The sequence below is a fragment of the Heloderma suspectum genome, chromosome 4, assembly GCF_057233095.1.
Source record: "Heloderma suspectum isolate Gila_16-S chromosome 4, 16-S_ref, whole genome shotgun sequence".
NCBI lineage: Eukaryota > Metazoa > Chordata > Lepidosauria > Squamata > Helodermatidae > Heloderma > Heloderma suspectum.
This window is the reverse complement of record NC_139461.1, coordinates 59,404,796-59,428,327: the sequence shown is the minus strand read 5'-3', so window position 1 is coordinate 59,428,327 and position 23,532 is coordinate 59,404,796. Positions and strand designations below refer to the sequence as shown.

At 43.7% G+C, this 23,532-nt stretch overlaps 1 protein-coding gene across 2 annotated transcripts; it reads right to left on the bottom strand.

The window, feature by feature from the left end:
* Nucleotides 1-145: 145 nt before the first annotated feature.
* Nucleotides 146-14,463, bottom strand: TCF24 (transcription factor 24). 2 transcript variants are annotated; one of them, XM_084849392.1, is made up of 4 exons: nt 14,304-14,463; nt 13,038-13,222; nt 8,326-8,711; nt 146-1,716 (listed from the first exon to the last, which is right to left on the bottom strand). In XM_084849392.1, exons 3-4 carry the CDS (start codon nt 8,695-8,697, stop codon nt 1,609-1,611), a joined length of 480 nt encoding a protein of 159 aa, XP_084705518.1. In that variant the 5' UTR covers nt 8,698-8,711; nt 13,038-13,222; nt 14,304-14,463; the 3' UTR covers nt 146-1,608. The 2 variants fall into 2 exon arrangements, with proteins under 2 accessions (XP_084705518.1, XP_084705517.1); XM_084849391.1 differs by lacking the exon at nt 13,038-13,222.
* Between the last annotated feature and the right edge of the window lie 9,069 nt (nt 14,464-23,532).

Here is a 23,532-nt window from a genome sequence, read left to right as displayed (position 1 = left end):
GGTAAATCTCTTACTAACCACTGTTGCTTACATGCAAATATTTTAATTGAACTAACTGAGCATGCAAGCTCTGTTTTCTGAAATGAGCACTTCACCTAAAAAGCATATACACATGTAACATAGAAGTAAGTTTTTTCCCCAAATATTTAGTACATTCAAGACAGAGATAAGCACAGACAATATTAAATTATATTGTAAAACATTGCTAGATTAAATCTACAAAGCTTACATTGTTTATATGCCACACTAGTGATTTGATTTACTGTAAATTTTTCATTTTGTATTAACACACATTCACTTTATCAGAGAAAAGAGGCAAATACATTCATTCAAGAGGAGTATCTGAGTGGTAAATGCTTCCAGAAGGGTAGCAGTGTTAATTTCTTGCACCAAGAACAACGAAGAATCTTGCTATGGCACCTTACAGACTGATTTATTGTGACATATATTTTTGTGGGCTAAAGTCTACTACATCAGATGCATGAAGCATTGTCCTTAGTTGGCAGGTTTGTGTGTTCAGGCTTGCACGCACATACACACAAAAAAGTGTAAACAATGGAGTCGAATAGTCATGAAACACAAATGTGCTCAATTTGCAATCTTTAAGAATGTTTATTGTAGAAAGTGTGTAATTTAGGGGATATTTTTAAAAAGAGAGATGGTTGTAACTTACTTTTCCAAACAATATTGTATTAGTGGCACCCTAATTCTACACGCTTGAGATGCAACAGAATTCCATGTGAAAGGTCCACGTGTGTGCAGAGCTGGAGTTTTGTGGTTTCTTTGACTCCTTCCTCAATATGATCAGCCAAATCACATAGTAAACTCTTCTGAGGTTCTTATGAACTGGGTTTGTGCGGGTCTTTTCATGGCTCTTAGCCACAATTGCAAAATTGATCCTCCATGTTCAGAGACTGTATCCCTGAATACCCAATTCTGGGGCCAAATTATGTAGGAAGAGCTTTTGCCTTGATGCTATGTGTATGCAGTTCTAGGGGGCACCTGCGTGGTCATTGCTAGAAACAGGACATTGGACTAGATACATCTTTGATCTGATCCAGCAGGGCTCTTCTTAAATTCTTAAAAGCCTGGGTGTACGTGCTCAGCTAGAAGAATAGTACATGAGTGTTTCTTGATTGATGTGGGCAGAACTGGGGTAATAACTTCTGTGGGAGTTGTCCACATCTTATAAAACAATGCAAACTGCATTGTTTTAATGGTTGTAGATTGTCCATTGCATTGATTTGTAAGGGCCACATTACATGTTACATTTGGCCACTTCCTTCACAAATGGGAGGCTAGGATTTCATGGATCTCAGCTGTGGCAATGTTTGTACAGTGAAAAGTATATTTTGCCATTTCAGAAATCATGGAAGTTTGAGACGGAAGGACAATATTACACCGCTCACATGAATAGACTGCGTCTGGATGCATAATGTGTGAACAACCCTCAGATTTCAATATGCCCTCAGAAACAGTCAGCTTCTGTCCGAAATGTCAGAACTATGACAGTCAGAAATGTCATAGTTGTTGGAAGATTTATTTGACTTTAAATATGTCTGGCATAATAAATACAACAATATTTGAAAGAAAAACATAGGATTACATTTATAAGTTTGTTGAGGTTTCTCCTTGATTTGCATTTTCCGTTTGTGCCGAGTGACTCAGAAACTGTCCTGTAGCTCCAATATAAAGCCTTGATCGCATTGGCCATTTCTATAAGACAAAATACACAAAAGTGCACACAATAGATTAGTATTGCTCAGACGTTGTGATTTCTGAAACGAGAGGTGAATGAGACTGTGCAGAGGAAATAAATGCAGGTATTTGTAGTTTACAAATCTTTGTGCTTTAACAGTTGTAACCCACTGTACTAGACAGTGAATAATGGAATGGCTGCAGCCAAATACTTTTTTCAGAGCCAAATTAGACATGATGCCACTCATGCAATTAGCAATTGTGTGAATGGTTTTAAGTAAACAGCAGGCATGGGGTTCAATCCAAATCAGGAACCTGGCAGAGGGTAGGGTTGTGGGTTTTTTTAATACTTTGCCTCCACCGTGGTCCCAGTCTGGACCGGGGCTCACACACACACCTGCTGCTTGCATTGGAAGGAAAACTCCCCATTCATGACTGTTGTTTTCTATACAAATAGAAGGCATGGAACCCCAGTCCAGATTGGGACCACAGTAGGAGGGGAGCACAGTGTTAAAGCCCCCCTACTCTTTAGCAGGACCTTAATCTGGATTAGGCCCCTCATGTCTGCTGCTTAATTTTTAACAGACCATTCATGCAATTGCTAATTGCATGGATGGTGTCATGTTTAATTTTGCCCTCATGTTCTGGTATCACATATACAGATTGTTACTACTGCTATACTTCAGCAATTCAGATTAAGCTTCCCTCTGCAAAAAGCTTGCAACTAGGTGAAGGAAAAACAGGAGGAAAAGACAGAGGGAAAACAATAAGATCAAGAACTAATTGCAAAGAAGTTATCTTCATCACAAGCTATTATCCTATAGAAGATAGTCTTACCAGAGGAAGAATGGCCTGAAGAAGGGTAAATTATATTTAGATTGAGTTTGAACCTCCTGGGCAGTATTTGTGTGCACCAGTGAAAAATGTTAATGGGAGATCGGAAGCAGAAGAAAGCCAGTTTTAAATTGATGTATAGTCCACAAACTTAAGTTTTACCTTAAAATTACAGCTGTGGGAAGTACAAATATTACATTCTGAGGCTATTGTAATCATAAATACATTTACTAGAAAATAAATTCCATTGATCTTAAAGGGACTAGCTTTGAGAAACCATGCACAGGATTGGGCTGTACGTGTCAGATGGAAAAACTGTACAAGATGCTAACAGATGTCTTAGGTAAGAGGTGCATGCCATGCAGTGTGCCAAGTGTTATGAAAAAGAATTATCATTGTGCCTGATCCAAGAAAATACTCCTGCCTGCTCCTCAAGAGCAATTAGGTAGGCCCTGAATGTACAAGAGGAAACCCTGTTAATTCGTGGAGAAGGGGAAAAACGTTCTTGACCTCACAGACAGATGCAAACATTAGACTGCAATTGGAGATAAGGCATGTAGCCCAATCTTATTAATACTTACTTTAATGCAAGTCCCACTAAAGTAAATGGGACTTTCTCCTACGTATACATGCATAGGATTGTAGTCTAATATCACAATTGGTAGTACTACTGAGTAAAATCTAAGTCCTACTTAGACAAGTCCCATTCATTTCAATGGGTCTACTCCAAGTAGGCCTTAAGTTGGATTTTACCCATTGATTACAACATAGTTAAGCGGATTTTGTTCTACCTGATCAAGCATCCTGTGTAACTGAAAAAAGGCTCTCACCTTGTTAGGATGACTTCAAATGAAGTAAAAAGGAATATTTATTAAGAAGTGTAGCTGCAATATTGCACCATATGGCTTGTGACACCATGGTTACAGCAGCATCTTATGTAATGTAAGGAGGACATAAAAAAGTAAAAAGGTAAAGGTGTCCCCAACCAGTCATGTCCGACTCTAGGGTGTGGTGCTCATCTCCATTTCTAAGCCGAAGAGCCAGTGCTGTCCGAAGACGCTTCCGTGGTCATGTGGCCGGCATGACTGAACACTGAGATGCACGGAACGCTGTTACCTTTCCCGCCAAAGCGGTACCTATTTATCTACTTGCAATTTCTTGCTTTCGAACTGCTAGGTTGGCAGGAGCTGGGACTGAAGACAGGAGCTCACTCCGTCACGCAGCACTCGGTCTCGAACTGCTGTCCTGCAGACCTTCCAGTCTGCAGTTCAGCACCTTAACCACTAAGCCACTGCGGCCCCACAAGGAGGACATACCCATCCTGATTTGCTTCTTGTCAACTGCAATCCCATTTATAACAAGTGATTCCTATATAACAAGGCTGTAATGCAGCTGGCTGTATACACAGCCCACTTAACTTTTGGTTATGAAGGGCAGATATATGTGTGTGCATTTGTGAATAGTGTAAACCTATTTTAAAAAATTGAGAAGACACTGTGGCACTGGTTAAAAGGGTGGTGCTGCGGACTCTTTATTCAGACACATAGCCCATGCTATCCAAAAGATTTTAAACAGATAACAAGAGTAGACAGTGTGTGCTTTTAAAAATAACACTCAGCATTTATATAGTGCAGGGATCCCAATCTTTTTGGGTCAGTGGGCACATTTGGAATGCTGGATGTCATAGGCACTCTCACAAAATGGCTGCCATGGGGAACTTGCCCATTAACAAAATGGTTGCCATGGTAGTTGTGGCTGATCACAAAACACCCATTTCCCAGAAGGCAAACTGATGAGACTAAAAGAACAGTAACTTGCCCAACAATCTAAGTATAACGCAAAGGTGAGGTATGAACCCACATTTTTCAGCTCCAGCACTCATTTCACAGAAGGCAAACTGTTGAGGCTCAGAGATGTGGGATCCAGAAGCATTCTTGGAGACAAAGATGGTGCTGGAGGCTGACACTTTGCTTTGCAGCGTGGCAGTGTCCCCGTTTGTTTTTTAAATTAAATTTAAACAATTTAGAAAATCAGAAGGGGGAGGGAACCTGGCAGACACCAAGGCAGGTGTCTGGGCCCATCAGTGCCAATGGGTACCATACTGGACACCCTGGTACAGTGTTTTACTGTGTTCAAGGAAAGTACATTGAGGAACATACTGACCTGGCAATACGCCTCATTGAACTCAATGGGACTGACTTTTGAGCAGACACATACAGGACTGCGCTACTAATACTAGCTGTAACAACAACTGGCAAGACAGCTTATTTATGGAACATAAACTGCTTCACTGTGAGGAAGTATTGGCTGCCTATATTGCTGACAAAGAACAAGAGGGACTCATAGAATCATAGAATAGTAGGGTTGGAAGGGGCCTACAAGGCCATCGAGTCCAACCCCCTGCTCAATGCAGGAATCTAAGTCAGAGCATCCCTGACAAATGGCTGTCCAGCCTCGTCTTGAAGGCCTCCAGTGTGGGAGAGCCCACCACCTCCCCAGGTAATTGGTTCCATTGTCGTATTGCTCTTACAGTCAGGAAGTTTTTCCTGATGTTCAGCCGGAATCTGGCTTCCTGTAACTTGAGCCCATCATTCTGTGTCCTGCACTCTGGGATGATCAAGAAGAGATCCTGGCCTTCCTCTCTGTGACCACCTTTCAAGTACTTGAAGAGCGCTATCATATCTCCCCTCAGTCTTCTCTTCTCAAGGCTAAACATGCCCAGTTCTTTCAGTCTCTCTTCATAGGGCTTTGTTTCCAGTCCCCTGATCATCTTTGTTGCCCCTCCTCTGAACCCTCTCCAGCTTGTCTGCATCCTTCTTAAAGTGTGGTGCCCAGAACTGTACACAGTATTCCAGATGAGGCCTAACCAGTGCTGAGTAGAGGGGAACTAGTACTTCCCGGGATTTGGAAGCTATGCTTCTATTAATGCAGCCCAAAAAAGCATTTGCCTTTTTTGCAGCCACATCACATTGTTGGCTCATATTCAGCTTGTGATCGACAACAATTCCAAGATCCTTCTCACTTGTAGTGTGGTTGAGCCATGTATCCCCCATCTTGTAACTGTGCATTTGGTTTCTTTTTCCTAGGTGCAGAACTTGGCATTTATCCCTATTAAATGTCATTCTGTTGTTTTCTGCCCAGGGCTCCAGTCTATCCAGATGACTTTGAATTTTGTTTCTGTCTTCCAAAGTATTAGCTATCCCACCCAATTTTGTGTCATCTGCAAATTTGATCAGCATTCCCTGCACCTCCTCCTCCAAGTCATTGATAACAATGTTGAAGAGCACTGGGCCCAGGACTGAGCCCTGCAGTACCCCACTCGTTACCTCTCCCCAGTTTGAGAAGGTCCCATTGATAAGCACTCTTTGAGTCCGATTCTGTAGCCAACTGTGGATCCACCGGATCATTGTTTCATCTAGCCCACTTCGAGCAAGTTTGCTCATCAGGATATCATAGGGCACTTTGTCGAAAGCTTTGCTGAAGTCGAGGTATATGATGTCTACAACATTCCCACGGTCTACAAGGGAAGTTACTTGATCAAAAAATGAGATCAGATTTGCCTGGCAAGACTTGTTTTTGACAAATCCATGTTGGCTTCGAGTAATCACAGCATTGTTGTCAAGGTGCTTCCAGATGGATTCCTTTATCATCTGCTCCAGAATTTTCCCAGGGATTGATGTCAGACTGACTGGTCTGTAGTTCCCAGGTTCCTCCTTTTTACCCTTTTTGACGATAGGGACAACGTTAGCCCTCCTCCAGTCATCTGGCACTTCCCCTGTCCTCCGTGATTTCCGAAGATGATACAAAACTGCCTTTAATGGAATTATCTTCAGATCATTAGATACGTTTCATGGAGGAAGGTATTCAGGAAGCTGGGAGAAGAAAGCATAATCTCCCTATAACAGTGTATATGGCGATAGCCAACAGTGAGCGAGTGCACCAGCTCGTGCAATGGGCCTTCCCTGCAGCCACTGCACCCCCGCCCCCATCTGCTCTAGAGGGTCCCCACCCTTCATGAGCAGAGTTTGAGGTTGGCAGGAGGGTGTAGTGGAGAAAGGGAATTGGCTCCTACCCTGTTCTACTGACACGAAGCTATTTTGTCAGTGGGCTTAATTGGATACCTCCCTTAGACTTCCACAATGAAGAACTGCATAGCCTCCTTGAAACATATGGGATGATCTAGAGATAATTCCATTAAAGACATTTAAATAGCAGTTTGGGGCTAGTCCTTCACATTTTTTGCCATTTGGTAGTGCTGCCCCCTGTCTTCTCCATCTACTTTGCCCAACAGGACAGACTGAACAACAACAACAACATCTAAGCAGATTTTAATATTCCAGTTGAAGTGCTGGGCTGAAGCACTTTCCGTAACTCTATGATGGCCCTGATGGTTCTCTATAAGAAAATGTTTATGATACTTTTCAAAGACCTGCCTCTGAATAGCCTATCTGCAACAAAGGACAGTGGTCTCATGTGTCTTCAGGTACTTGGATCGCAATAGCAGAGTGTTAATATATTGTAGAACCAATTGCATTGGGAAGTATCCAAAGCTGGCAATCTACTGGATCTAAACACACTGCACTAGTGGGAATGACTATCTGCACAATGGGAAAGTAGCACTTGCTAGCGCAGCCCAAAAAAACTACCCAAAACTACTGCTTCAGGAATGGAATAAGTCAGCAGAGCTCCCTTCCGTGACCTCTTTTGTCTTGTCCCATTCCAGAAATGGGAGTTTCGGATAATTTCCTGCTGTGCTATCCAGATGTGGCTCTATATTTGGGGCGAATGGGGTGGGCGATCCTCTGCCTCTTCCCTACCCACTTGTGGCAGAGAAATCCCATCACAACCAGGTACCATTGTTCCAGTGCACGGCATGCAGCTGCCGACTGCCGTGTATGATCTTCTACTGCCTGCTTCTGACAATCTCAGTAGGGTATTGCGTATGTGCCCTGTCCTCTGTCCCACCAGCCCCAATGGGCACCAGTCGCCACTGGTGCTATCTCCTGGAAATGGCTGACCCGTTCCATAGAAACATTCCCTTGGAAGTGTTCCTCTCATCCCAATGGAACTTCCAAGTAAGTGTCAGAATAGTTGTGTGGCTGGTGATGCCCTGCATTTCTGCATTGCTTGCCCTGAAGTTCCTGATTGTCTTGTCATTACCATATCCTGCTACCTGTTCTCTTCCCTCTGGTGGGGGGGGGGGCAACATCAGGGGGTCCTGGGGTCCATTTTCATCTATAGACAGAATTTGGCCTTCTTTTTTCTTTTGCTAAAGCACTAGTGCACAATTTTTAAAAATTGCACACAAACGTTATTGCTTATAACCAAGGCTCACCATAATCCTACTTTAACAAAATAAATAAAGCACAATAACTTTGATATATTTTGTTTTTAAAAACGAGTAAGGGCCAATTTCAATAATACCAGTGGACAGAGTGAGTGTAGGAAACAACTAATAAAAGGGCAGGTTACAGTGAGGTCTGCCTCTGTGGCATGGTTTAAAATAGCTTCTGCTTCTCCTCCTGACCAGCCCTTTAATTAGTAGCTTCCCTGAACTAATTAAAGAGCCAGCAACTGAGAGAAGCAGAAGTTGCTTTAATACATATCAGACCTTTTACTGATTGAAGCCTACAATCCTGTACACCTTTTTAGGAAGTACATTCTTTCTTACTGAATGGGACGAAAGATCTTGTCCCTGGGGATTGGCACTGTGGAATTGTTACAGTGACTATGGCTCTAATGTTTCGACACCTTTATTCGATTTGGCATCTTAAGAGAAACGACCTTGCTTACCTTAACGGGGTGCAGGTAGCCATCCCCTCTCAGCGTGCCCAAGCCCTCTCCAGGCAATTCTTCTTCATCCTGCAGGCTGCGGGTGAGGTGAGCAATGTAGGTGGTGGCCAAGAGCAGCACGTCCAATTTGGAGAGCTTGGTGTCAGGTGGCACAGAGGGCAGGGTCCTCTGGAGCTCCAAGAAGGCATGGCGTAGAGTCTGTACTCTGCTGCGCTCTCGGGCTGCGTTTGCGGCTGCTGGTCTCCCCAGGGTTGCCCCAGCCCGTTGTCCAGCCAAGGGATCCATGCCAGATATAGAGGATGGCAGAGAGCTGGAGTCAGAGCAGGGCACGGAGAGCTCCTTGCAGCTCTCAGATGCATTTCTATAGTCCATTGGTGGGGGTCAACCTACAGTCAACAAGGACGCTTATTTCGAAGGGCTTTTACTTAGGAAGATCACAGTCACAGATTTGTTCATTATCATTATCATTATGCTGCAATCTGATGTAATATTTGTGCTGCAGTTTTCAGCATACAAAAGTGTTTCATAGTGTTCTCCCCATTTGGTAACTCTTCAATCCAATCTGCATGGCTAGCTATTACTCATGAATGGTTGTTTTATTTTTAACATGGGAGAATTAGGCTAGTAAATCATCTGCTCCATTTGTCACAATGGTGGAGATGTTTGTGCTGATGTGCAAAACCAAGAACTGTGGTCAAGGCACATAGAACTGTGGTTAAGGTAAACTGGATGTCTGTACTAACGGAATTTCAGAATAAGGTGAATGGCCTAAACAGCAATCAAACAGGATGCAATTCCAACTATCTTAACTCAAAAGTAAGTTTAGGCTGCAATCCTATATCCATTTACCTGGGAGTAAGTCCCATTGAACATAGTGACCTGGTTCTCAAGTCAACAAATCCTGGATTAATTAATTAACCCAGGATTTGTGTGGAGCATGCAAACTGCATGCAAGCCGTTTCCAGTTTGAATAAATAACCTAGAAGCACCCCATTTAAGAGCTGCTAGTGTGACGCCTGAACCCAGACACTCTGGGTTGTTTCTGGGTTAAACAACCCAGAGTTAACCTATGATTTGTTGTTGGTTTAACTCTGACTTGTTTAACCCAGAAACAACACAGAGTGTCCAAGTTTGGATGTCACGCTAACAACCTACAAACTATGTTCATACGTTGTTTATTCAAACTGGAAACAGCCTGCACACCGTGACATGTGAACTGGACTTATTTCCATGAGTAGGATTGAAATGTTAATTAATAAAAGCAGTGGGACTTATTTCCAAGTAGACATGTTTAGAACTGGAGTCCCCGATCTCGTTTATTGAATCAATTTTCCCTTTTGTACCAGCAGAAATTAACCTTGAGATATAAGATTGTCTAATTACAGTTAGCATCTAACTTATTTGGTGTCTTAGGGTGCAATCCTATGCATGTTTAGACAGAAAAAAGTCCTACAGCTCCCAGTATTCCTCAGCCAGCATGGCTGACTGGGGCATGCTGGGAGTTGTAAGAGTTTTTTCTGTCTAGACATACATAGAATTGTGCCCTTATTTGCTCAACAGATGGATATTTTTCTACACAAATCTCAATGAATATGTCTGGACTATAATTCTGCGTTCTGTGAAGAATATCTGTTAAGTGTGCAAAATGCAAATTACACAGAATCTGACTCCATTAAGGCTGCAATCCAAGCATATTTACCTAAATCCTAGATTGGAGTTACTTTTGAGTAAACATGCATAGGATTGTACTGCATGTGGCTTACGAACAGGTAGTCTCTTGGAAACAAACATGCATACATTTTACCCATAAGGTTAAATATTCCAGTACAAATAAAATCTTAATCTATTATTTCCTTTTTAAATGTAAACATTAAAAGTGGGAGCGGGTTGCAAAAAAAAGTTTGCTAGTGAAATAAATAATGGATTGCATCTAGGAATTGTCTTCCATGTGAGAAGGACTCCGCCCACAGAATGTCCCTCTACTTAATTTGGGGGAATCCCTTCTCCCCACCACCACAGTGTAGTATTTTCAGGGAGCGGGAGTGGGGGGGGGCTGCTATGGGAAAGAGGGGGGGAATCCACTTCCGGCAGCACACTTGATCCAGTGTAAATCTGGATCCAACCTAATGGCAATAATTAAACCAAGAAAGGTTTGGATTTGAATAACTTTTATAACTTTGAATACAGAATTTTCTTTTAATTCAACATGACTGGGACCAAATGACGACTAACCTTTTGCTGGATTACACCCATTGTACATGTATATAGCATATTATATACTTATTAAAGCCAGTCCACTACTAGGTGCCATATAATAAAAGTAACAGTGTATGTACACAAGTATATCTACTTAGATAGCAGCATCTTTTGCTAGCAAAACTAGGGACCAGTTTGTAGAAGCAAACACTGTTGTGAACAGGGCAAACTCAAGCTATTTTGTTGCCCAAGGCAAACATGAATTTTGCTGCTTGAACCCACACCTTGCTGAATTTAGTGTGTGAATGCAGTGGAGAGGGGTCTGGGGCAGGAGAAGAACTGGGAAACTTCCTGCAACTGGGAAAAACCTCAAAGGTTTTCCGTAGTTGCAGCCATTTCCCCTACTCCATACAACTGAACAGACACTTTTGCTGTGTTGTTCCCCTCCCCCTGAAGTATTTCCCAGATTAACTTGGAAACTCCTGCTATTGGTTTTGGCCAACTCTACTTCCAAGTCTGCAATCCTAAACCCAGTAATTTAGAAGTAAGCCCTATTGAACACAGTGGGATTTACTCCTAGGTAAATATGCATATGATTACACTGTAAACCTGTCAGAATTACATAATCCCTTTTTATGTAAAGACTGCCCAGATTTTTCAAGGGCTTATGAATGTGTTCGATTCTTGGCTCTCTTTTAAAGTATATATTTTATTTAGTGTAATTTTGTATTTGTTTAGTTTTTAAATTTTTCTATGTTGGCTTTGCAACAGCCTGTAGCTAAAGCAAACAATCAAAACTTCCCCTAACCCCCCCCCCCCGGCCTATATATATATATATATATATATATATATATATTCTCTCTCATTCTGTCTGTCCAGTGAATGTCTGAAATGTGATGGTCTGCAATTTTCTATGACTGCCGAAAAACAGGTATCTATTTCCCCACGTTTTGAATACTGACGATCACATTTAGGCAACTGTCAACAATCTCTGCTGTATCTCTATGTTTCTGGAAATTCACAACATTCATCTGGGATTGTCAACATTCACATGTGAATGTCAGCATTCACCACATTTCAGACACTTGCAGTAATATGTACGTATTGGCCGCAATCCAATGAAGTTCACACAGAGAAAAACCACACATGCATTTCACAGATTCATTTGCAGTTTCTGCTGTTGCAGTTTACTTGTACAGCAGGGAGAGGAAAAATAACTTCTAAGAGAGGCACAGAAGCGCCAATCAGCATTATGTGTATACATGTACAGAAATAGCTGAACAAAATCTATGTGGACATTGAATGCACCATGCACCATCTGCAGTTTAAAACCTGTATGTGTAAAATAAACCTGTATATTTTATTTAGAGCAAGTCTGCATCTATACAACAACAACAAGATCATGATACCTACTTACAGGTAAGTCACAATGAAATCAATCAGGATGGTCCCTAACATTCCAATGGCCATTAAGAAGGAACCCATATATTTCTATGGCCATTCTCCACCCTTTGTTTCAGTAAGTCCCCATATTATTCCTTTCAAGTTTTATCTCTTTTACTTTTAATTGGTTTTGTCCCAGTCCATGAATGCATCTTAAATTTAATTTACCCAACAGCTCTGGTAATATTAGATGCCCATTAGATTTCAATAGAATGTGTACATTTTCATGTTATAATGGCCTCTTTTCTGGTCCATCCTTTAACAAGATTGCAACAAGCAAAATATTTCAGTTGGCATCCTCCCAACAAAACAAATTGTTATATGAACAGTTGTGGACATATTATTTCCTTTACCTCAATTAAAATTATTTATCATTTGAGGGATTTTTACATGTTTGTGGTGAAGATTCTACACAGTATCAGAAATAATTGATTGCCTCTTTCCAATTAAATCTTTTACCTCCAAGTCAATGAATTTATTGGGCTTTTAGGATCTCTTTGTGCTCTACTTGGGTCAGCTAACCCACAAGAAATTTAACAGAGATTTTAAGGGAGTATTAAACAAAACTAATCTTCCTACCAATATCTTAGCCTAAGTATTTATTTGAACTCTATTCAGAAAAAAAAATATTGGGACTGATTTCCAAATACAAGTTTCCAGCATGGGCAGTCAGGTGAAATGCACACATCTAACCTAGACCACCTTATTCCAAAACTTGCTTCGCTAGGAGTCCCATTAATTTGTATGGGACTTACTGCCAAGAAAGAGTGGAATTTAGGTACACAGCCCTGTTCTTAATCGAAAAATCCTCAAAGATAACAGAGACCTGTAGCACCTTAAAGAGAGAAGTCACAATCATATGCACACTTATGAGTGAGCAAGTTCCACTGAACACAGTTGGACTTACTTCTGAGTAACCATGCATAACCCTGTACTGGGAAAAATGCATTATATTGCATTTTATTCTTTTAAATATTTGTATTATATTTTTATATTTTTAACTGCTTGTAATCCACCCAGAGAACATTGGTTATTGGGCAGAGTAGAAATGTAATAAATAAATAGATACATACATAAATACATTGGCATACGCTTCCATGGCTTTTCATAAGCTTTTCATCAGATGCACAATGAACTGGTCTCTGGCCCACAAAAGCACATGCCAGAGAATACACCTCTTAGCCTTCAAGGTGGGAAAGGGTTCTTTCTACTGGTTCTGCTGCAATAGACTAACTGGACTACCCCTCTGAAATTCATCCTGAAAGACAGCAGTAGAGCAGTAATTCAGTTTACAAGCCAGTGAATGAAATAGAGTTTTCCCACTCAGAGTAGGTTTCTAGATAAAGTAATTTTCCCAAGTATCACTGTATTTTTGTTTACTTTACCGGGCAGTCTGATCAACAGTTTTCTGAGTCCCAATTTCGATTAGTTTACTTGAGGTTCATGTATGGCTAGATCCTCACACAAACAAGCTTATGCTTAGGATTGGGGTGCAAATCCAGTAGGAGATCCCACCCCATTTTCTCCACCCTGTTGGAACATCAGTAATTATTTGTCCTGTAGACTACATAGAATTGTCGATTGCTAACTCTGATGTTTTCTTAAAGCAACACATTTTGACATTCCAGCAATGAAAAACGTCAGCTGGACATTAGCAATCCCTTGTTGATTGATTTCACATCCTAACAACCAGGAACTGCAGAGAGCAGCAAGAATCCCTGTTCCCAAAAAATCCACAAGTTTCCACTCGTCCTTCATTTTAACCCAGAATCACTCCCCATCACAAATCACTAGCGCAGACTTCACTCACAACCATGCAATGGAAGGATGTAAAACCTCACTGTTTTACCACGCCTGAGTGTAAGTATGACAAGGTGATTAAAGAGAGGTAGCTTCATCCTCTTTTAAGTTCTCTTCTTTTTGTGCCTGTGGCTTCTCCAAGCTCGCCCATTCTCCAAGCTTCCTTGGAGGTAACTCCCCGTTAAGTTATTGACTTTCCAGGGAACATGTTCAAGACAGAGCACCAGGATGCGAACCTAAACAGCTGTTACTTGGAAATTAGCTCCAGAGAAATCAGTGGGATTTCCCATTGATCAGGTTATGCATGTAGGTTATTTTGGTTATAGTATTTGCAATCCGCTGCAGGCTGCCTTGGGAATCTTTAGACAGAAAGGCAGGGTCTAAATCTAATAATAATAATAATAATAATAATAATAATAATAATAGGAGGAGGCTGGACAGGTACATACAATCAGGGCTCCAAGTTTGCAAATCTATCAAATCAGCACAGTTGTCTCTTTAGAGAGAGAGCGGAAAGTTGCACACGAAAAGAAACTTACTTTATCTTCTAGGCTTACTGCCAGGGAGGGAAGGAGAGAGAGACGGCTGCCCAGGGCCGATTTAGTCCAGAATGGGAGTGGAGAAGCCCGTCTCTTTTATAGGGCGAGAAGGAGCGCACCCACCTCCTACTCGTCTCCTGCCGCCGCCGCTCCTCCTCTCGCATCGCCCCCTGTCCTTCCTGGAGATCTCAAACTCTTTCCCCTGCAGCGGGACGAGGCTGCCTTCAGCGGAGAGCGGGGCTGCCTGGCCGCGAAGCGGCGATCTCACCCAAACTGCTCGCTCGGGTCTTTCCCGCTGCCCCTGACAGCCAAAGCTTAACATGTGTCACAAGGCTTTCTTAGCACATTCGTTCCAGAATCCATCTTCAACCCATCGGAAGATGTAAAGGAATGATAAAGAAACGCATGTGCAGACTACAAGCATGTGCAGAGTGCCTTTCTAGGGTGCCCCCGGGCCCTCCTTTACAGAGAACAGTCCTCTGTTTGAAGGGCTGCCCAGACCGGGTTTATAGGTAAAGGGTGCGTCCAGATGGAGGGGGGCACTCAGAAGGCATTGTGTAGCTATCCCATCTTTTTTCCTCTTTCACAGGTTTTCTGTGGAAAGGGAAAAGACAGCAGCAGCAGTGGGGAAATATTGGGACCATTAGGAGCGGAAGGTGACATCGTTTAGAGCTTATGTGAATCAGGCAGGGGGACTGAGCAATAAAAGCCTTGTCTGGAAACACCACATGAAGGGAGAGCAGCAGGGGCCTTGAAGTTGCCCATCAGCAAGGGGACCTGGACAGCAGACCGAGCAGGCCAGGTAGACAGGTCACCGTCCCTCCCACTATGGTGAGAACATGCACCGGGGGGGTTTTTATTATAGTAATTCTAATTTTGCTTCAGTATGTGTACATTAGCATATGCAAAGTATATGCAAATCAGTGTCCTCTTTTTTGGCATTGCATAAGTAACCACTTCATGCATTACCCTCGAAATAGGTAGGATCAGGCTTCAAAGGCAGAGAGCATAGGCCCTTACCATGTTCAAGGCCAGCGACCTCTGCTTTTATGAACTGAGCACTGCTCTTTATTCAGGGGCCCAACAGAGCGAGCGTTTGAGGAAGGGGGATCATTAATCAAACTGCTCTCTCAGCCAGAAGAGGAGGGAGGTCTGCTCCCTCCTAATCACAACCCCTCTCATCTCTCATAAAAATGAACAGGGAAGATATTAAGCTTCCACTTCCATCTTTCCCCCAAAGATGAATACATTTTTAGGGCACAATCCTATGCCTGTTTCAACAGAAAAGAGGTCAACAGTTCCCAGAATTAAGAACAGAAGAGCCATACTGGTTCAGACCAAGGGTCCATCTAGTCCAGCATTCTGTTCACACAGTGGCCAGCCACTTGCCCATGGCAAACCCACAAGCAGGACATGAGTGCAACAACACCCTCCCGCCCATGTTCCCCAGCAACTGGGGTACATAAGCATACTGCCTCTGATACTGGAGGTGGCATATAGCCATCAGGACTAGTAGTCATTGATAGCCTTCTCCTCTGGGAATTTGTCTTAACCCCCTTTTAAAGCCATCCAAACTGGTGGCCATCACTACGTCTTGTGGTAGTGAATTCCATGCTTTAACTGTGCACTGTGTGAAGAAGTACTTCCTTTTAGCTGTCCTGAATCTCCCACCAATCATCTTCATGGGATGGCCTCAGGTTCTAGTATTATGAGGAGAAAAATGTCTCCCTATCTCCCTATGAGGAGAAAAATGTTTCCACACCATGTGTAATTTTGTACACCTCTATCATGTCTCCCCTTACTCACTTTTTTCCAAGCTAATCAATCCCAGCTGTTATAACCTTCCCTCGTAGGGGAGTTGCTCCAGCCTCTAGATCATTTTAGTTGCCCTTTTCTACACCTTTCTGCACATGGGTGGCTGGGGAAAGCTGAGAACTGTAGTCCGTTTTTCTGTTGTAACAGGCATAGGATTGCGCCCTTAGAGACTTATTTACAGCATTGGCCCCAAGAACTCTAACTCTAAATGTGGACAAGTTGTCTTGAGGATGTGGACAAGTTGCCTGGAGAAGTGAGGCTAACCACCTGTTTGTTAGATCCTTGTCCATCCTGGTTAGTAAAAGCTGCCAGAGCAGGACTGCCCAGCTGGGTGGCTGAGGTGGTTAATGCTTTCTTGCTGTGTCCCAATTCCTTTAAAGGAAGCTGTGGTAAAGCCATTGGCCCACCACCACAGATAACAGTCTCCAACTTCCCTTTTCTGGGCAAGGTCCTAGAGCGAGCGGTGGCAACTCAACTCCAAGTCTTCTTGGATGAGGCTGATGATTTATAGCCTTTCCAGTATGGGTTCAGGCTGGGTTTGGGGACTGTAATAGTGTTGGTCACTTTGGGGGATGACCTACGTTGGGAACTAAATGGACAGTGTGCCCCTGTTAGTTCTGCTGGAACTCTCAGTGGCATTTGACACCATCAGCCATGGTGTCCTTCTGGGGTGTTTGGCTGGCATGGGATTTGGGGCCACTGTGTTGCAGTAGTTCCAATGTTACCTGGCTGAGCACTCCCAGAAGGTGGTACTGGGATTCAGACTATGAGGTTGCTCAAGGCTCTACTTTATTCTGATGCTGTTTAACATCTACATGAAGCTGCTGGGAGAGGTCATTCAGAGTTTTGTGGCTGGGTCTCACCACTATGCTGATGATGCCCAGCTCTATCTCTCTTTGTCGACTGATGCCAAGAAGGCTATGAAAGTCCGGAACCATTGCCTGGATGCAGTGATGGACTGAAAGTTGGTTAACAGGTTGAGGCTCAATGCAGACATGGCAGAAGTTCTGTTGGTCCGTAGGAAAGCTAATACAGGATTGGAAGTACAGCCTGTTCTGGATGGAGTGGCATGCCCTCTGAAGGATCCAATTTGCAGCTTGCGGGTGCCTCTGGACCTGGCATCGCTCCTAGAGAGTTAGGTAGCTGCTGTGGCCAGGCTAGCTTTTGCCCAGCTTTGACTGCCTTGTCCAGGGAGTTGCACCCCTTCCTGGAAAAGGCAGATCTGGCCACAGTGATCCATGCCTTAGTCACCTCCCATTTCGATTATTGCAACCACCTCTACATAGGGCTGCCCTTGAGGAGAGTTTGGGAACAGCAGCTAGTGGAAAATGCAGCGGCATTGCTCTCTGGTGCACACTTCATTGACTATATTACACCAGTCTTGCAACAGCTACACTGGCTGCCAACCTGTTTCTGGGCACAATTCAAGGTGCTGGTGCTTATCTATAACCAAGGTAATCAGTAATTTGTTATTTTAGCCACAAAGCTAAATACCTTAAGGTTGTTGTTGTTCAGTCGTGTCCGACTCTTCGTGACCCCATGGACCATAGCACACCAGGCCTTCCTGTCCTGCGCTCTCTCCCGGAGCGTGCTCAAGTCCATATTCATTGCATCAGTGATGCTATCTAGCCATCTCATCCTCTGCCGTCCCCTTCTCCTTTTGCCTTCAGTCTTTCCCAGCATCAGGGTCTTTTCCAGAGAGTTTTCTCTTTGCAGTAGGTAGCTTAATATTAAAAAGGTATCTGGTTTTGTCAAAAGTTTCCTTTACTAATGCATTATAAGATTAAAGGGTTTATCCTGCAAGAATCTTTTCAGTGACCAATTTCCAAAAGGTGCTCTTCACATTCAACATCCCTATTACTGCTGTATCAAAACTAAAACAAAGGAGAGTATTATGTCAATTTCCTTAAAAGACTTGATCACCTCTCGCTTTCCTATCTCCTATGGGTAATACATAATGCACTCCATGGTACTTAATAACATGACTTGAGCTTTGTTTGCCACATTATGTTATAGCTATAAAATTAAGTATAGACATTAACTGTAAGTGTGAACAGTAGGATTATCACTTGTCAAAAGTTTAAAACCACTAACTGGTATGGATTAATCATGTTAATTATTTTCTATTTCATCCCTCCATTAAGCGAGTTTAGTTCTTCACCCTGTACTATTTCAGTATTTAATCTAAAGCAGAGGAATCTGCAGTTTTATGAAGGCCGTTGATTGTCAGGGTTTTTCTTCATCTTCAAAGGCAGCTTCTTCAGTTTTATCAATAACCTTCACTTCAGTGGAGGAACCCATGGCATTTTGAAGCCCTGCCAGTTCTGAGAAACCAGGTAGTGTCAATCCTCCCAGTTTTGGAGGAAGAAGCACATGCGGAAGGAAAGTATTGAAGGTCAGAGGGATGGCAGGTGATCCACTGATGATCATGGTGGTGATGGCAGCAGCAGCAGCTGCATTGACAGATCTATTTGAAGAGTCAGTCGCAGAAACAGTGTCTGTGTTTTTTTGGGAATCTTTCTTCTCTTCGTCACCCTCAGCCTCCTTTGCTACTTTTGAATTGCCATCTCCTTAATTAAAAGCCATAGTGGTGCTTCCTGAAGCAGATGGCATTGGCTTATTCAGCAATCCACTTAGTCCAACCATGCTATACCAGGCCTTCTTTGTGGTGGTGTCCTCACTCTGGAATTATCTCCCTTCTCCGATACATTTGACAATTATTAAAAACTTACTTGTTTACCCTGGCTTTTCCCAACTTGTTTAAAAGTCGTTGCACTTTTATAAGGATGTATTGTTTTATAATTTGTTGTAAGTCACTTTAGGATTTTTTTAAATCTACGTATTCTGGAAAAGAGAAGGGGGAAATCTATTCAGTTACCTATAAAATTATAGTAAGGAAGCAAAACTTTAAACAACGAATTCCTTAAAACAAACTTATTCATTAGAGGATGTTTTAAAAGTTAGACAGAGGGAAAAAAGTACATTATGCTTGCTTTTTCTTACATATTTAGTGGTCCTTTCTTATCCCTTGAATTAGAAGGGTTTTTTTTCCCTTTGAGAGAATGCTTACAAAGGAGAAATTAGGCAGGAAGACTTCTATAATTTCCTACAAAAATATGCCCTCCAAGTCACACCTAATCTTTGTCCCAAGAGCCAAAAATCACACCTGATCTTTTCTACTCTAATAATTTTAGAACCCATACAAAAAAAAAGCAGAAAAATAAAATCTGACATCAGTTGACTCCTTAAAAAAAAAAAAAACACTTTCATTTAACCCTTCAGTACTGAATATCTTACTGTTAAAGTGTGTTTACTAGAATATAAATAAATTCCGTACTCAGGATAATTCATCCCAAACATAATTTCTGATGTTTTTGGAAATAGTTTGGTCATATCCGAGTCTACCCGAGGTGAACAGCTCTCCCACCTCTGTTTGAGGCATCTGCAGACACGGGTTGTGGTGGGGGTTGTGCCCCAATGCTGGTGGTACCAAACAGGGAGTAAAATGTACTTTGAGCATTGCATTTGTACTCATTGGTACTATCATCGCTAACTTCACAAGAGTTTAAACCCTGATCTTGCTAATCCATTTGAACTAGAAGCTACACGATAACTTGCATGTTAAAAAGGTGAGAACCAAAGATAGCAGGCTAAACAAACAACACATATTGAGAGTTAGGGTACTAAACAGGAATACAAAAAGCCGATCTCTCATCAGCTTTTGATGCCATCGACCTTGGTATCCTCCTGGATTGACTCTGTGGGATGGGTATTGGAGGCACTGTGCTACAGTGGTTCCGGTCCTACCTGTGGGGCCAATTTCGGAAAGTAACATTGAGTGACCATTCCACGGCACCTTGTCAATTCAGCTCTGGGGTTCCGCATGGTACCATCTTGTCCCCAATGTTATTTAACATCTAAATGAAGCCGCAGGGAGTGGTCATTAGGGGATTTGGAGCCAAGTGCCATCAGTATGTTGATGACACACAGCTCTATCTCCCTGCAGAATGTGAATCAGGAGAGGCTGTGCAAGTCCTGGACCAGTGTCTGAACTCAGTAATGGGCTGGATGAGGGCCAATAAACTGAAACTGACTCCTGACAAGATGGAAGCTCTGTGGGTGAGTGGTTACCGAGTCTGGGAGATAGGCTTATTGCCTGTTCTGGATGGGGTTGCACTCTCTCTGAAAGATCAGATCCATAGTTTGGGAGTACTCCTAGATCTATCACTGTCTCTGGAGGCCCAAGTGGCCATGGTGACTTGGATTGCCTTTTACCAGCTTCAGCTGGTTCACCAACTATGACCTCCTGGACAGGGATAGCTTGCCCACAGTGGTACAGGTGCTAGTAACCACAAGACTGGATTGCTGTAATGCGTGCTATGTGGGGCTGGCCTTCAAGCTGCTCCAGAAGCTGGAGCTAGTGCAGAATGCAGCAGCTTGGCTGTTGTCAGGAGCTGCCCCTTTTCAGCATGTAACTCCTTTGCTGAGGGAACTGCACTGGCTGCCTATTTGCTACTGGGCCAGGTTTAAGGTTTTAATACTAGTGTACAAAGCCCTAAACAAATTGGGACCAGGATACCTGAGAGAGTGCCTTCTCCCTTACAAACCAGCCTGGTCACTGAGGTCATCGGAGGGCATGCTCCTGGTGGTTCCACATAGACCTATGGCCAGACTGGAGTCCACCAGGAGAAGAGCCTTCAGTGTGGTGGCCCCTTTTCTTTGGAACTCCCTGCCCTTGAAGGTCAGGCAGGCACTAACACTGTTCCAGGAGGCATTCCTTAACTGACCAGCCATGGTTTTTATTGACATTCTGTTTTTTAAAAAGCATAGTTTTAATATGGTGTTTTAATCTTTTTATTCTTTTACTATTTTACCTTTTATGTTCACCGCTCCGAAATCTGTTTTAGATGTAGAGTGGTATACAAATATTGTAAATAAATAAACAAACAAACAAACACCACCTAAATATATGTTGGAACATCAGAGCAAAAAGACAGATTGGTTACCTGTAACTGTAGTTCTTTGAGTGGTCATTCACACATACTGATTCTGTGCCTATGCAGTGCCTTGTTCGGAACGTTCTAGAGCTGAAAGGCTTTTGGTGGGAAGCCCCACTCTGCTCCAGAGCGCATGTTCCTGGGTGTAGCTCCTGCCTTTCTCTCGGTTCCCACAGATTGCTTCATCAGCCACCAGCCAAAGGCACAAAGAGCACCGTGTGCAGGAATGGTGGGTGGAATGTGTTTGTTTGTTTGTTTAGTAAATTTCTTAATCACCCATCTGGCAGGTCACCCAGCCACTCTGGGCGATGTACAACAGTACAAACAGTTTAAAACAGTAAAATTACACATTAAAACATTGTATTTCTAAAAATACCCTCCCTAACCCACCCCAAATGCCTGCCTGAACAACCAAGTTTTCAACTCATGGGGGAAGCTAATTAAAGAGGGGGCACGGCGGAGTTCCCTAGGGAGGAGAGTGGGGGCCACCACAGATAAGGCCCCCTCCCTCATCCTCACCAGCCTAGCTGTCTTGGCTGATGGAACAGAGAGAAGGCCATCTGAGGTTTATCTTGTTGAGCAGCCTGTCTGGTGTTGCTGGAGGCGTTCCTTGAGATAGGCTGGGCCGGAATCGTATAGGGTTTTAAAGGTCAAAACCAACACCTTGAATTTGGCCCGGAAAACAACTGGCAGTCAGTGCAACTCCTTCAGCACCGAAGTGATGTGATCATGCTGGCGGCTGCCTTTAATCAGGCGAGCCACTGCGTTCTGCACCAGCTGCAGCTTCTGAACTGTCTTTAAGGGTAACCCCACGTAGAGCGCACTACAGTAGTCTAGACAAGAGGACACCAGGGCATGTACTACAGATAGGAGCAGATGGTCAAGAAGGTAGGGGCGCAGCCACCATATCAGATGGAGTTGGTACAGCTCTGTCCAGCTCACAGCTGACACCTGAGCCTACATAGACAGCTGGGAGTCTAAAATGACCCCCAGGCTGTGGCCCTGGTCTTTCAAGGGTAGCCGTACCCCATTCAACACCAGGTCAACATCCCCCAACCTCCTCTTGTCTCCCAACAAAGTACCTCGGTCTTGTCAGGGTTCAGCTTATTCCTCCCATCCAGCCACTCACCGTCTCCAGACATTTGGACAGGGATTCTACGGCCAACCTTGGTGAAGATTTGAACGAGAGGTAGAGCTGCGTGTCATCCGCATATTGATGACACCGCACCCCAAACCTCCTGATGATAGCCCCCAGTGGCTTCACATAGATGTTAAATAGCATTGGGGAGAGGATGGACCCCTTTGGCACCCCACAAGTGAGCGGCCACGGGTCCGAAACCTCCTCTCCCTGTGCTACCCTCTGGTACCTGCCAGAGAGGCAGAACTGGAACCACCGTAATACGAAGTCTCCAATGCCCAACCCCTCCAGACAGTCCAGGAGGATACCATGGTCAACAGTATCAAAAGCCGCTGAGAGGTTGAGGAGAACAAGGAAGGCGCATTCACCCCTATCCAAAGCCTTCCTCATATTATCCACCAAGGCGACCAAGGCCATTTCTGCCCCATGCCCAGGCCTGAAGCCCGATTGAAATGGATCTAGATAATCGGCTTCTTCCAAGCGTGCCTTCAACCGCATCTCCCCCACCCGCTCAATTATCTCGCCCAAAAATGGCAGATTCGAGACTGGGCAAAAGTTGTTGAAGACTTGGGGATCCAAGGAGGGCTTCTTTAAGAGCGGTCTTATCACTGCCTCCTTGAGGGCTGATGGCATCACTCCCTCCTCAAGGGTGGTGTTCACCACCACCCTGATCCCCTCACCCAATCTCTCTCTGCAGCTCATAATGAGCCAAGATGGGCAAGGATCAAGTAAGCAGGTGGTCAGCTTTACAGATGAAAGCACCTTGTCCACTTCATCAGAAGGAAGAAGCTGGAACTGATCCCACAAAACCGGTTTGCCACAGGCCGCCTCTTGCTCTCTAACTGTATCCATGGCGCATGGAATAACACTCCCGATCTGATCAATTTTATCTGCAAAGTGCCTTGCCAAGGCCTCACAGGAGGCCTTAGAATGCTCCAGCGGTTCTGGAGCAACTCTCTGGACCACTTGGACAGCACTCTGCGGACGCGATAGAGACAGCATAATATTCTTTTTTGCTGCCTTCATCGCCACATGATAGGGTGAATATACAGCTCTAGCCTGTGTCCGATCATCCTTGGAGTGAAACTTCTGCCACCAGTGCTCTAGCCGTCTCACCTCCTGTTTCAGATCTCGTAACCACGGATTGAACCATGGTGCAGATCGAACCCTGTTCAGGGGGAGAGGGCGTTTCGGAGCCACCCGATCTAATGTCCCAGTGATTGTGGCATTCCACCCACCCACCAGGGTCTTGACCGAGTGGCCGTTTGTGTGCTCCAGA

Coding starts and splice junctions, on each gene's coding strand:
- TCF24 (XM_084849392.1), bottom strand. CDS start 8,697: ATGGACTATAGAAATGCATCTGAGAGCTGCAAGGAGCTCTCCGTGCCC. Junction 1,717..8,325: donor GCTACCTGCACCCCGTTAAG/GTAAGCAAGGTC, acceptor TTTGTCTTATAG/AAATGGCCAATGCGATCAAG.